Source organism: Sabethes cyaneus, chromosome 1 (assembly GCF_943734655.1).
Source record: "Sabethes cyaneus chromosome 1, idSabCyanKW18_F2, whole genome shotgun sequence".
NCBI lineage: Eukaryota > Metazoa > Arthropoda > Insecta > Diptera > Culicidae > Sabethes > Sabethes cyaneus.
In genome coordinates, this window is record NC_071353.1 from 35,990,802 (window position 1) to 36,005,399 (window position 14,598).

Genomic DNA, 14,598 nt, shown 5'->3' on the forward strand with positions numbered 1-14,598 from the left:
CAAAGGCTAGGAGCTGGCTACTCTTGCTGAAGATCGTTCCTCTCACCTCACAGGATCACACCTTCAATAGCGATATTGAATAACATACAGGACAGTCCATCCCCTTGCCGTAACCCTCTGCGCGATTCGAAAGGACTTGAGAGTGTCCCCGAAATGCGCACGTAGCACATCACTCGTTCCAGAGTTGAGTAGCTTTGATCAGCCGCGTCAGTTTGTCCGGAAAACTGTGAAAATGGTCACGTAAAAGATATTTTTTAAGTAGTAAGAATTATATGTGTTTTATCTTAATGTTCTCCTAATTTTATCTCGGTAAATTTTGTTGTATTTCAACAAATAACGGGCCGGGGGGTACCTTCTGAAAACAATTTCAGTGTGTATAAAAATATCAATCTATCGATTATGAGGATCAACCACATGATCATTCCCGTTATGTTCATTGTCATCTTCATGATAAATATTATCGTTATCATGATCATAACCATCATCCTTACCATTTTAATCATGATCCTGATGATTACTATCATTATCTTCATCATCACCATGAACGTTACCATCATTCTCATGATTAATACTATCATAATGATCATTATCATCGTCATGATTATTACCATCATCATGATCGTTACCGCCATTATGATCATAGCCAACAACGTGATCAATACCATCATGATTTTCATCATTAGAACCATCGTGATCATTACCATCAACAGCGTGACCATTTCCGTCATTATCATGATCATTCTCATGTTAATTACCAATTTATGATTACCATCTTCATCACGATCATTACCATCATGTACAAAATTTCCCATATATCCGTACACATCAACTAATTGCGCGCATAAGCTTTCTTTCAGTGACCCTCTCACAGGAAAAAAAAATGCCGCAGTTCCACAGATAGGCATACAAGTTTCGTATTTGTTGACTAACATGGACACAAACTATTATCACGCCTACAAGCGTTCGTTCGGTGTCCTTCCCAGAGGAACAAAAAGTACAATTTATGTCACTCCCACGGGGCGAATCATTTCAAATTTATTAAATATATTAAATCACAATGTCATGTGGATGATAAATTTGGTTCCATTTGCTTGATTAGTTCTAGAGTTATGAGGAAATTTGTATTTCGTTTGTATGAGAGCCCCCCCTCTTAAAAAGGTAAGGGGTCCTAATTCATCATAGAAAAAATGGTTGCCTCCAAAAACACCCACATGCCAAATATGGTTCCATTTGCTTGATTAGTTCTCGAATTATGAGGAAATTTGTATTTCATTTGTGTAGAAGCACCCCCTCTTAAAGTTGGGAGGGGTCCTAATTCACCATAGAAAATATTTTTGCCTCCAGAAACCTCCACATGCCAAATTTGGTTCTATTTGCTTGATTAGTTCTCGAGTTATGAGGAAATTTGCATTTCATTTGTATAGGAGCCCCCCCTCCTAAAGTGGGTAGGGGTCCCAATTCATCATAGAAAAAATTTTTGTCTCCAAAAACACCCACGTGTCAAATTTGGTTCCATTTGCTTGATTAGTTCTCGAGTTATGAGGAAATTTGTATTTCGTTTGTAGAGAAGCCCCCCCTTTTAAAGTGGGGAGGGGTTCTAATTCACCATAGAAAATATTCATGCCCTAGAAAACTTTCACATGCCAAATTTGGTTCCGTTTGCTTGATTAATTCTCGAGTTATGAGGAAATTTGCATTTCATTTGTATAGGAGCCCCCCTTCCTAAAGTGGGGAGGGGTCCCAATTTATCATAGAAAAAAATTTTGTCTCCAAAAACACCCACGTGCCAAATTTTGTTCCATTTGCTTGATTAGTTCTCGAGTTATGAGGAAATTTGTATTTCGTTTGTATAGGAGCCCCCCTCTTAAAGTGGGGAGGGGTCCTTATTCACCATAGAAAATATTCTTGCCCTCGAAAACTTTCACATGCCAAATTTGGTTCCATTTGCTTGATTAGTTCTTCAGTTATGAGGAAATTTGTATTTCATGCGTATAGGATCCCCCCCTCCTAAAACGGGGAGGGGTCCCAATTCATCATAGAAAAAAATTTTGTCTCCAAAAACACCCACATGCCAAATTTGGTTCCATTTGCTTAATTACTTCTCGAGTTATGAGGAAAATTGTGTTTCTTTGGTACAGGAGCCCCCCCTCTTAAAGTGGGGAGGGGTCCTAATTTACTATAGAAAATATTCTTGCCCTTGAAAACCTTCACATGCCAAATTTGATTCCATTTGCTTGATTAGTTCTCGAGTTATGAGGAAATTTGTATGGAAGCCCCCCCTTTTAAAGAGGAGAGGAATTATAATTCCCCTTATAAAGAGGGGAGGGGTCTCAATTTACCATAGAATAAATTCTTGTCACCGAAAACACCCACATGCCAAATTTTGTTCTATTTGCTTGATTAGTTGTCGAGTTATGCAGAAATTTGTGTTTCATTTGTATGGGAGCCCCCCCTCTTAGTGGGGGGAGGGGTTTCTAACCATCACTAAAACCTTTCCTGGCCCCAAAAAACCTCTACATGCATACTTTCATCCCGATTGGTTCAGTAGTAGTTCGATTCTATAAGGAACATACGGACAGACAGACAGACAGACAGAAATCCTTCTTTATAGGTATAGATAAAGGACTAGTCCTAGCCAATTTGACTTTTAACTAACACTTCACAATTAATTTAATGTCAATTCACATGGATTGATTAACTAATAGAAAAAATTTAAAAAAAAATCGCATGGTGCGAGAATTGCTTGTGTCTCATTGTTTCCAATAGGAATGTTTTATGGAAAATAGTGAAATAGTGGTGTAAGCAAACAATTCGATTGTCGTATTTTTTGTATTTTTATCTCTCATTACTATGTGATGCCATGTAGTAAATTCAATTTGGATTTAATATGCGGTTTGCTGTTGAAAATCACCTGAAAATTTCCATTTCCAAATTTCAACAAAGATCAACAAATATTTTAACCATTAATTGCGCACGCTGAAAAAATTCATTTTAAAGAGAAACTTACTTATCTAAAGGCAGTAAACATAATTTACTTTGGGGATGTTTTTCACTATGTTGTTTTAAAACAACATTGCGCATTTAAGGGTTAAAATAAAGAAAAAAAAGTTCCAACTTTGTAAAAATTGCGACTATTTATAAAAATGCACTATTTAACTATTGTAAAACAATCGAGAGGAGGTATGGTTTACCAATTTTGAAAGCTTGTGGAATAGTGAACACATCTGGTAGAAAGTCATTTTTTGATATTACAAACTATGTTTACAATCAGCATTTAAAAACTAGTGATTTTTTCGGATTACAATACTTTAAAAAATCATATCTTGCGAATCCCAACAGTAACATTGAAATAAAAAATACGTGTCGATTTTTTTTGAACAAAGAACGTAAAAAAATTTTCCGAAGAGAAAAAAAATTTTGACTGTAAATTTCCCGTGGAATGACCCATATTTTAAAAATTAATTAATTAATTGATAATTAATAATAATAAAAATAATAAATAATAGTAACAAGGAAACTATATAGGGTAGCTGATCCAGTAGTTGTGGTAATACCAATAGTTGCGCTACTATTCATTATTAATGCATATTTTCGTCACCGTAGCATTTTAGGTAAAACAATTACATTCATTATATAAAACAGGTTTTTAGAAGTATTGGTAGTTAGACTACACCATTTAAAACTAAAGCAATATTTGCCAAAATGCCAATTTTCCAAAATCTAACGCGCAGCTGGAGCGCACAACTATAGGCGCTCATCTATAGTTTTGCTACGATGTTTTTTCACTTAGCAACCTAGCAATGTATATGGAATAACATAATTAAAGGAACACCAAACTTAATTAAGGAAACCAACTGTTGGTACAATATAATTGAATCGGAAAATTCATTTTTTCTTTATAAAACTTCTCGTACAACGAAAGCAATTGTCTTGCCTTGTGACAAATACCTTGTATTTGATAAATTTATATCCCAAGCAAGCATTAATTGAAGCATATACCTCAATAAACAAACAAAATGAAGGTATATTGTGCTTAGTGGCGCAACTAATGGATCATCTACCCTATTAGTAATAATAGTGGTTTTTTCGGAAAAAAATCATCTAGCGAGTTCCAAAAGTGACACCAAAATAAAAATGAAATGAATCATATATATGAACATATGAAGTATAGTAAGCATTTTCCCTAATATATGCACGGTTTATTTTACAATAAGCATCAAGAGAGGAAACCTGATCTACAAATTATCACCCTTATCTTTTTACATTCATTCATGTGCTTAGTCACGTTTGCAACCCTATAGAGAATATTCAACGCCGGCGTGTTACGAGTGGGTAACTATGGTTACAGCGACCTTAAACACACATTGTCTGATCGATATAGCACAAAAGTACGTTCGGTCTAATATAAAGATTAAAAATGTTTTCTCAAAATATGCTTATACGAGATGGAGAATACACGAAATCTGTCTATTCAATGGTGAGTAGATTATACACATCTTTGCTGATCAAACCTAATTTTGATTGTTTTAACTCAAGATCAAAGAGGAGCGGTTTCTGGACGCCATAAACGTTTTGAACAGTATTCCTGAGGTGACCACAACCAGAGCTGGGTTGTCGCTGTTAGGACACTGCTACTACCAAATTCAGGATTTTATCGAAGCGTCCAACTGCTACGAACTGTTGGTCAATCTGGTTCCGGATGTGCCGGAATACAAACTGTACTACTCTCAATCGCTTTTTCAAGCGGGACTTTTCGAAGAGTCTCACAAGATGGTGAGCACCTTGGAAGCATCCCACTTAAAAGATAAAGTACTGCAGTTACAATCAGCTATTGCCTACGGCAATGAAGATTACACGACGGCGCAGTCGCTGCTGTTGCAACGCCAGGGTACAGGACAGGAGGCTTCTGTAAAAAATGATGAAGGTTGTTTACTGTATCAGGCTAACATGTACGAGGATGCTATTCAACGTTATGTTTCCGCTTTGCAAGCTGGAGGTTTCAATCCGCATATAGCCTATAATGCTGCTCTTTGCCACTATCGTAAAAAAGAGAATTCACAAGCACTAAATTTTATCGCAGAAATAGTCGAACGTGGTATTAGAAATCACCCTGAGCTGGGAGTTGGCGCACAAGCAGAAACTGACGGGGGAGCCCGAAGTATTGGGAATCCGCCTGCTCTGGCTGCCTCTGGATTGGCACAGGCATTCAATTTGAAAGCTGCAGTCGAATATCAGGAAGGCAATGGTGAGTTGAAGAAATAACACATTTCTGTTCCTTATTACAACCGTTTTACCTGTTGTAGTTGAAGGAGCTCGTGAGGCTTTGACTGATTTACCACCGCGCTCTGAACCGGAATTAGATCCAGTGACCCTACATAATATGGCTTTAACCGATCCCACAGGCGGTGGCGCTGGCCTTCGCCGGTTAGCTTTTCTCCTGGAATTAGGACCTCCAACGTGTCCCCCGGAAACTTTTGCTAACTTGCTTCTGCTTTGCTGCAAACATGAAATGTACGATACTGCGGCTGATATTCTTGCTGAGCATACCCATCTTACGTACAAATACCTATCTCCGTATTTGTACGATCTATTGGATGCTCTCATTACTGCACAATCTACTCCGGGAGAGGCAGAACAGAAACTTGGTGTTTTAGCTAACAACATCGGTGGCAGGTTAAGATCTCTGGCAGCCAAAGTGCAGGAATGTAGGTCATCTCCTGACCAGAATGCTCTCCGGATTGCTCTTCGTGAATATGAATCAGCTTTAGAAAGTTATTTGCCAGTAGCGATGGCTCGTGCTTGGATACCATGGCGTGTGGATGATTTCCAGGGAGCTGAGCGGGAGTTCCGAGCTAGTGCTGAGTTTTGTTCGGAAACTCCAACCTGGCGTTTACATGCCGCTCATGTATTGTTTATGCGAGGAGATCGCTACAAAGAAGCCGCCGCTTTTTATGAACCTATCGTTCGGCAGAATTACGATGATATTTTGGCAGTTTCTGCATCGGTCTTGGCGAATCTTTGCGTAGCATATATCATGACGTCTCAAAACGAAGAAGCCGAAGAATTAATGCGTAAGGTGGAGCGAGCAGAGGAACGTAAAGGGACAAGTAACGAACAGTGTTTGCACCTGTGTATTGTCAATTTAGTTATTGGTACATTATATTGCGCTAAAGGAAACTTCGAATTTGGACTCTCTAGAATAGCACACGCTTTAGATGGAGGATCCGGTGCAAGGCTTTGCGCCGACACATGGCTTCATGTAAAACGATGTGTGCTAGGTTTGCTTACCGGACTAGCCAAACAGACCATTGTGCTGCCTTCGATAGCCATTCAAGAAACGTTAAGTTTTCTCAGAACATGCGAAGTGTACGGTTTATCCATCCCTTCTGTTCTGACCGGTCCACTAGAAGAGTCTGGAGAACAACCACCAACGATTGGATTGGAAGCGCGTAAGCTGAGAGCTTTATTGCTACGACTGATGGAATACAAATAAGTATTGAAATGTACGTTGAGGGAAGTCTCGGCTGCAAATGACCCTATAATGATAATAATTTTGGACAGTAGACTATTGGCATTCACTGAAAATGTTATTATAGCCACTACGATTCGAAGAGCTTTTTCTACAGTTTTTTTCAGTGCTTATACAAATAGCATAGCATCGCATAGCATAGCATAGACAACCGTACACATCATGGGTGGCTAATATGATGTACCCGTAAGTAGGGGAGTGTCGTCGTGGTTGGGCTACGTTTTGGAGTTCGCCCATAATTTTCGGAATTACATAACAAAAGGAATTTTGGAAATCTAAATACATCGTTACACAGGTCTAAGAATCTACATCTATGCCTTTTCCGAAGTGTACATCTACAATTAAAAAAACAACAAAAATCTAGGTTTCTATCGTATTAATTTTGCTTTATTTCATCACATTTTACGTGACTGACAATCTCTAGCGATTATTGCGCTTCCGCGCCTAAAATTATGGTGGCCCAACCATGACTACTCAAGTGGCCCGACCTTTACAAATAGCGCTTTTCTACACTCAGAAAAATAACCTGACAAAATTCATAAGATTTGCCTTATGAACGTTTGAAAAATCAATAATTTTCAATTTCATAAGGTACGTATGAAATTCTTAACAGAACAATAAGATTATTAAATCATGTACTGTTACTTTTTGTACGAACACATTAAGGTAAATATTACTGATGTGAATATGAAAAACATACTGGCACCACTTCGGCAAATTCGATGAATTTATTATATTACCTTATGAATTTTACTTTGTTGTTTATATTCACTGAGGTTGCTTCTCGGTATCGGCCGGCCGGTTTAATACTTTTCAGTTTTTACGGTTTTCATACAAGTTTTGTCAATTCGGTTTTCAGCACGGGATTTTGTGTGTTTTCCTAGTGTGTATTATTATTTTCACCTGTTTCGGGATGGCCTCTAGTAAGGAAAAGGCCGCTGCGGCATCAAAAGTGGTAAAAAAGGTGAAACATCCAAAAATTTAACAATGCATTGCTGGCCAATGGCGTGCCCCGTTTTTCCAAGGAAAAAAAGGTGCAAAGGAAGAAAAAGTTCGCTCTGAACTGAAGGGCCTGAAGAAAGTGCGTGACAAGATGTCGAAAAAAGTTGGTGGTAGCGAACGCAAGGTGCTTCTGAAGAAAAATAAGAGCTACTTGTCGACTAAAGCTATCACCGCAACCGTGCGGGAAAATAGTGCTTCAGCATTTACAAGCGTAACATCCGGAAGATGGTGAACAGGGGTATGGTTTTGATCCTGTTTGCTGGTCGTCATAAGGGCAAGTGTGTTATCCTGCTGAAGGTTCATTCCGCAGAACTACGTAATTGCCACCAAGACTCGATCGAACGTAAAGAACATCAAGCTGCCGAACCACATCAACAATGGCTACTTCCGTCGGGTGGTCAAGAAAAAGAACACCCGCAATGAGAGAGACATCTAAAAAAACTGCAGGTTTGGATGACGGCTAAGCCATACGACGTTGTTAGTAGGTAAGCTTAATAGGTATAAGTTATTTTATTTTATTTTTTCAATTCGTTTATTTGATTAGGCTCGTATCCGGAAACTTAAAGGAGCCGTGTTTCATTTTTTACAGTATTAACATACTCGACACTATTTAAGATATTTTGTTAGCAAGTGTGATCGTTACGCCCGATTTACTGGGGTTAGTAGGGTTCACAAGCTCAACATTGGATGTACAAGGAGTGATAGGTTTAGGGTTTTTAATTTATTCATTTATTTTTCTTTTCGATGATCCGGTTGCAACGGTACCGTGTGTAGTCATTGTTGTACTCCGTGCTTTCGGATCATATCTCCAGTACATGACCTCATCATTACGTGAGGCGGGCAGTCTGAGAATTAGAGGGGAACGTTTTAAATATTTACATCGATATTTTTCAAAAATGTATATATCAGGGTCACGTACACGCAGTGGCGACTCGTGGGAATTTAGCTTACCTGTTCAACCAGCAAAAAATACAAATAAATGCTATATTTTAAGCATCAAACAAACACATCGACATCGACGGGTTTACTTTACCAGCAAACTCCTTTCTGAATTTTAACTACGAACCAACATTTTTTCGTTCAATTTACCTATTGAACCAAATTCAATTTGCACGCACACGGCTTATAACTTTGCAGAAGGCAGAACACCACAAGCAACATGAGTAAGTCGTTCAATGCTAAAGATGAACGAGTTAATGAGAAAAATTTGCGAATAATGCATGCCAACCGCGCTCTATTTTCAAATCTCCTTCATACCAACACATTATTGCTGGTGCTAGTATCAACAATCAACACTAGAAATAATGCTTTGGCATCGTTGGCATGCTTGTTCATTGAGATCTCTAAAGCAACGTTCAAACGTCGTGTTGAACATTTTGCTCAATAGCTTCGTAACTAAAAAAATGAAATCGAAGCGCTGGTCATAGGGATATGTGGTAGTAAGTTCTTCAATGCAAAAGATGAACGAGTTAAAGAGACAATAATGCTCCCGCGCTATCGAGGATAGAAGCTGTTTGACATTTTCTTATTATCTCCTTCGTACCAGCACATTGTTCCTGGCGCTAATTCAGTATCAAGAATCAACACCAGCAACAATGTGTTGGTTTGCTTGCTCATTGTGATCTCTGAAGCAACGTTCAAACGTCGTGTTGAACATTCTGCTCATCAGCTTCGTAACTAAAGTAAATTCGTATTGCATATGCGTCGGTGCAAACGAAATCATGAACGAATGAAGAAAAAAATTTTGTCGGGCTGAATTTTGTTGCCTGTCCTATGAACAGGTTGAACATGCGGACGAGTCGCCACTGCGTACACGGGATCTCGGCTCGCCAGGGATGTTAGGTTGTCTTCCTCGGGCCCGAAGGAAATTAGATAGCTTGGACCTAGCATCACAGAATTCGGCACATGACCAAACAACATGCTCGATGTTGTTGAAGCCATCGCCACAAACACAGTGGTTTATACATGCAAGCCCAATACGAAAGAGATGAGTGTTTAACGTGTACTGATTGGACATCAGTCTAGACTTCACACGTATGAAATGCCGACTTACATTAAATCCCTTGAACCATGCTTTCGTCGGTACCGTAGGAATGATGGAATGTAGCCATCGTGCCAACTCGTCTATATTCTATGATGTTTGCCAACTAATGACCGACCTCTGACGCAAGGTACTATAAAATTCGTTATAAGCATTTGATCTATCGTAACTAATGCCATCAATCGCACCCACCTTTGCTAAAGAATTAGCCTTCTCATTACCCGGTATGGAGCAATGAAAAGGGACCCAGACTAAGGTAACCTTAATTTTTTTATCAGTTAAAGCACTCAAAACTTCCCGTATTTTTCCCAAGAAATGCGGGGATTGCTTTGCAATTTTCATCGATCACAGAGCCTCAATGGCACTAAGGCTACCTATCTGTGAAGATGAAGTAGTGGTCTGTGGGAATAGTTTCGATGATCCCAATGCAGTATTGAATTGCAGCAAGTTCTGCGACATACACGGAAGCAGAAGCATCGAGTTTGTAGGAGGCAGTAAAGTTTTCGTTGAAGACACCGAAGCCAGTGGCCTCGTCGAGGCAGGATCCGACAGTGTAAAACATCTTAGCGCAACTAACATTTTTAAATTTGTTGTTGCGATCGCAATTGATCCGGGATACCGAAAGTTTGTTCTTCACGGTGGTCGAAGAATATAGCAGACTAAGAAGTATCTAGTGATGCGAAATTTATGGGAGCATATTGACAGGGTTGATATCTTGAGCCATGTAGTCAAAATATAAAATCATAAATCTGGATTGAAATTGAAGTTCGACCAACCTTTCGAAAATGCGCAGACAACGATACTGTATTCTTTTTAGCTTGATAATATGCGTGTTAGCGGCGGACCGGAAGCAAAAGCACCCATATTCCAGAACAGACAATATCGTTGTTTGGTATAGCCTTGTAAGGTCTCCTGGGTGAGCTCCCCACCAAGTTCCGGTAATTGTACAAAGAAAATTTATCCTTTGTTGGCATTTTTGAATCAAAAAATCTTACAACTGAGCATCTTGTACACGATGTAAGATTAGGCGGGTGATATATGAGAAGCAACAAATCTACAACTCTTAAAAATGGTCTCAAATTTGCAAATGTTGACCGATTTGGCTGAAATTTTGACCAAAGTCTTAGGATTGAATATAAAACAAGTGATGTTGAGCTCAGGTACGTGGGTCATTTTTAAGGTCACTTTAAGGACCCCTAAAGTGAGAAAAATTTAATTTTTGTAGTTAAATTTCATATTTAGTTGAAAAAATCTCGTCTAACTTCTGTAGAACCATAGTCAATGTGTATATATTCTGAAAGCTTGTCCTCTAAGCTTTCCAAAAATGTATAAAACACTTAAAATTGCTTGAAAAAATATTGAGTTATTCATGATAGTATGTGTACACCTAGCCAAAAAACGTTTTTTTACAATAACTTGAAATTTTGGGGGTGGTAGGAAGATTTCAAATGTGTTTTAATGATGTACTAGGTGTGACTAACAACGTACACTAGGTCATTTGAGAAGTATTTTTTCCGTGTAACACCGTGTTATTAATTTAATTTTTTCTTCTGGTATACATCCCAAGTAACAATCCAAAAGCCAATTGGTCTTATTCATTTCTTATAGTAGTTTTATCAGAGCATTGCTAAGTGTATCAGATTTTATAATGTTTTTCCCCAAGTGAATTTTATCTTATTTGATTAATATTTCTGAAGTATGACTGAAGGAGACTTGAAGAAACACTCATAAAACTGTATTATCAATAAGTGTAATTCACCTTATAAGCAGTTTTAAGGGATACTTGATTTACGCTTAAAAACGACGCTCCTCAAAGTTTAGCAATAGATTTGAGAAAAATTTATGACATTCTTCTGCAAGATTGGTTTATCTCAGCAATACTGCCATAAAACTCTCTTAAAACCGTGTATTCTTGAAAGATAAATCATACTCTTAAGAAAGAACATTCTAGCGTAAACAACTGATCTGTCAAAACGGATGTCTGAACCTGGAGAAAATTGAAAAAATACGGATCTTTCAAACGGAAATTAAGCTAAAATCGGCCCAATATTTTGAAAACTATTTCATATAAACAATCAGCGGAGTCACAAAATGAATGACGAGAGCAACATAGCTGGGGAATGACGGTGCCGGTGATGATTTATCAGTAGTAGATTTGTACGTAGGGTTTCCTTTAGAGTTGTTTGTATTTTTTAAACTGAATGACCTCAATGTCACTAGTATCTTTGTTTGGAAAATGATTAAAGGGATCGAAGTAATTGAAGCGTATTTTGTAAAAGCGATGCTAACGATAAAGTGTATAAAAAATTCTGTAGAAGAAATTTTCCGCAAGGAACTGTCGTGCAGTCCTCTTAATTTCGAAAATAAATTTATATTGACAATCAACATGTCTGCTGTACTTAAAAATTATCGCGCTAAGGGGAAGTATATGGATCTTCAGCACAAACATCGACACGTCGTTGACGTTTTCTTTGTTTATACTAGAATGGTTGCGAAAAAGCTCGGTTCCCTTAAGTAATTCTAACAATTCTTATTCAAGCGCAGCTTGTTTTCTTCAAGAATGCAATAAGTATAGATGAACTTATTGCTCTCTTGGAAAAGTTTTCTTTGTCTTGTGCGAGAAATATTAGTCTACGAATCGCTTTCTGGTTGATTTAGATAAAACCATTGAAAAAATGGCGAACAGGGCTATTTTGGACTACTTTTGAAATTGTAGCCAATTGCATGTAGGCGTTTATAAACATGGTGTTTTGCAATACCATAAGTAATCTTATCTTTTTAAATAAATGTTTCACCATATAATAGGCTTTTCGCCGCAATTTGTTAAAAATTTGGTAGCAATCAACTTTTTATTGAAACTATTGAATTTTTTTAATTAATTATATTTTTCAATAATCTAGCAAAAATAACCGGCGCGTTAAAATTTTCTAACTTTCATGTGACAAAACATCGACAAACTAAGCTTGGCATGAAATTTTTTTTATTTATGGGCAACAAAGCAGCTGCTTTTGTGACCATTTTCATTTTCAATTTTCATCTATATCCATTTTGGAAAAGAAATATCTGTGAATGCTTTTTTCTCTTATAGCTCTTAGTCAATTAAAAATTTTAAGGCTGCGAAAAGTGTATGATGTCTTGCAAGCGTTCTTTGAGAAGACAACCATAAAATCAGCAACACTTGTGGTGGTTTTCTTTTAGTTTCAAGCGACTCTTGAAAGTCACTATAAATAGATATCGATAAAAATTACAAGTTTTAAAAGGACCTTTGGAATTATTCTTGAGAACCTTCTTTAGTGTGGGCCTCCCAAGTTTTGTAAGGGTCTTATGGCCGTTTTATCGCAATTTTGTAGAATTACAAGTCTTATGATCGGTTTTAAGAAGAAAATGCTGGAAACCTATTCAAGTGCACCTTAAAATGAATTTTGTTACTTGGGATGAGCATTATTTAAACTTTCTTCGGACCGAGTTTTCACTGTACAGTAGGAGGTGCTTGCTTCATGAGCTAAAACGAAACAAATCATTAAAATAACTTATGTTAAGCTTACCTACTAACAAGGTCGTGTGGCTCAGCCGTCATCCAAACCCGCAGTTTTGAGATCAGGCAGCCGGGAACCACCCATCATCGCACCTCCTAGCTTAGCTACTCAATAGAGCATTACCGAGTAAGGCCACGTGGAGGCGCTTGGGATGGCTGAAGCTATGTTGGACGCTTCCTCATTTGCCTTCCCCATTTGATTCTGTCTAACCCTTCATACCCACAGAATCAAAGGCCCCTTTGATATTCAAAAACACGGATGCCCTTTGCTCTTTCTGAGCGTAGGCAAGTTGAATCTCAGTAGACAGCAACGCTAAGCAATCGTTTGTTCCTTTGCCCCTGCGGAAGCCAAATTGGGTATATGAAAGTAGGCCATTCTCTTCGACCCATTTATCTAAGCGAAGACGGATTATTTTTTCCATTAATTTCCGGATGCAGGAGAGCATCGCAATCGGCCTATAAGAATTATGATCGGATGACGTTATGGGCGATGACTCCTGCGGAACAATATTCAGCTGGAGTAACTTATTGAACAGGTTCAACAAGCGTCTTTTGGCAGGGTTAGGTAAATTCTTCTACAAGTTGAATTTGATTCTGTCTAACCCTGGACGACCCTTGTAAACGTAGGTTCACTTGCGATCGAAGGGGGCGCGTCGTGAAAAAATCTGTGGGCCGGGACAGAGTCCGGGCAGACCTTCTTGACAAAGTCGAGTATCCATCGGTTAAAGTAATCCGCACTTTCGTTTGTTACGTTACGGTTGCATCGAGCGGTGCTCCAAAGAGTACTCATCGCTGTTTCTCTCGACAACCAGTTCACGAACCGGCGCCAATATCCGCGTTTTTTCGCTTTCATCAAGCTCTTCATCTGTCTCTCAAGTACCTCGTACTTCCTGAATAGATCTATTGAACCGTGTTTTCGAAAGTTCTTATACGCCAAGAACTTTTTCGCGTACAGTTCCGAGCACTCTTTGTCCCACCAAATGGTGGAAGACCGCCTATTGAACGTTTTCCTGAGTATCGGCTTTTTTTTGTATGAGCTTATCACTTTGACCACAACATTATTGATCTATTGTAATGTTGCCCGGGTGTATGCTGTATTCTGCACTGCATTTCTGTGCTTTATCGTTATTGAGTAAACGATAAGCTTATATTTTTTTTATGCGTGCTTATGTGTTGAGGGTTTTTATCCATGCTTCGATGCATGTCCTACTATACCAAACCTGTTTCGCCTCGTTATAGTTAGCACTGGTGAGTCCTCCTGAGGTTCAAAACCATTACCTTATTAGGTCCTCATACCAGTATACTAACCATAAGAAGCGTCTTCGGGATAATGTAGAACTCAGCATGAAGGAAGGGTGGTGAGGGGTCAGAGAATAAACCCATGCTAAAGTCACTTTGACATCGAATGGCCTGATTCTACTAAGATTCGAACCCACGACCATTCGGTTGTCAAAGCAGACACGGTAACCTTGCGGCTACAGAGTATCGGCT

At 38.5% G+C, this 14,598-nt stretch overlaps 1 protein-coding gene across 1 annotated transcript; it reads left to right on the forward strand.

The window, feature by feature from the left end:
* The first annotated feature begins 4,417 nt into the window (after positions 1-4,417).
* Positions 4,418-6,493, forward strand: LOC128733043 (tetratricopeptide repeat protein 30 homolog). The gene is made up of 3 exons (XM_053826609.1): positions 4,418-4,477; positions 4,537-5,245; positions 5,304-6,493. Exons 1-3 carry the CDS (start codon positions 4,418-4,420, stop codon positions 6,491-6,493), a joined length of 1,959 nt encoding a protein of 652 aa, XP_053682584.1.
* The last annotated feature ends 8,105 nt before the right edge of the window (positions 6,494-14,598 follow it).

What these genes read in the sequence shown, in the direction of transcription:
- LOC128733043 (XM_053826609.1), top strand. Translation starts at nt 4,418, where the DNA reads ATGTTTTCTCAAAATATGCTTATACGAGATGGAGAATACACGAAATCT. An exon ending in CGAAATCTGTCTATTCAATG is followed by an intron (nt 4,478 to 4,536) that starts GTGAGTAGATTA and finishes TTTTAACTCAAG; the next exon opens with ATCAAAGAGGAGCGGTTTCT. An exon ending in CGAATATCAGGAAGGCAATG is followed by an intron (nt 5,246 to 5,303) that starts GTGAGTTGAAGA and finishes TACCTGTTGTAG; the next exon opens with TTGAAGGAGCTCGTGAGGCT.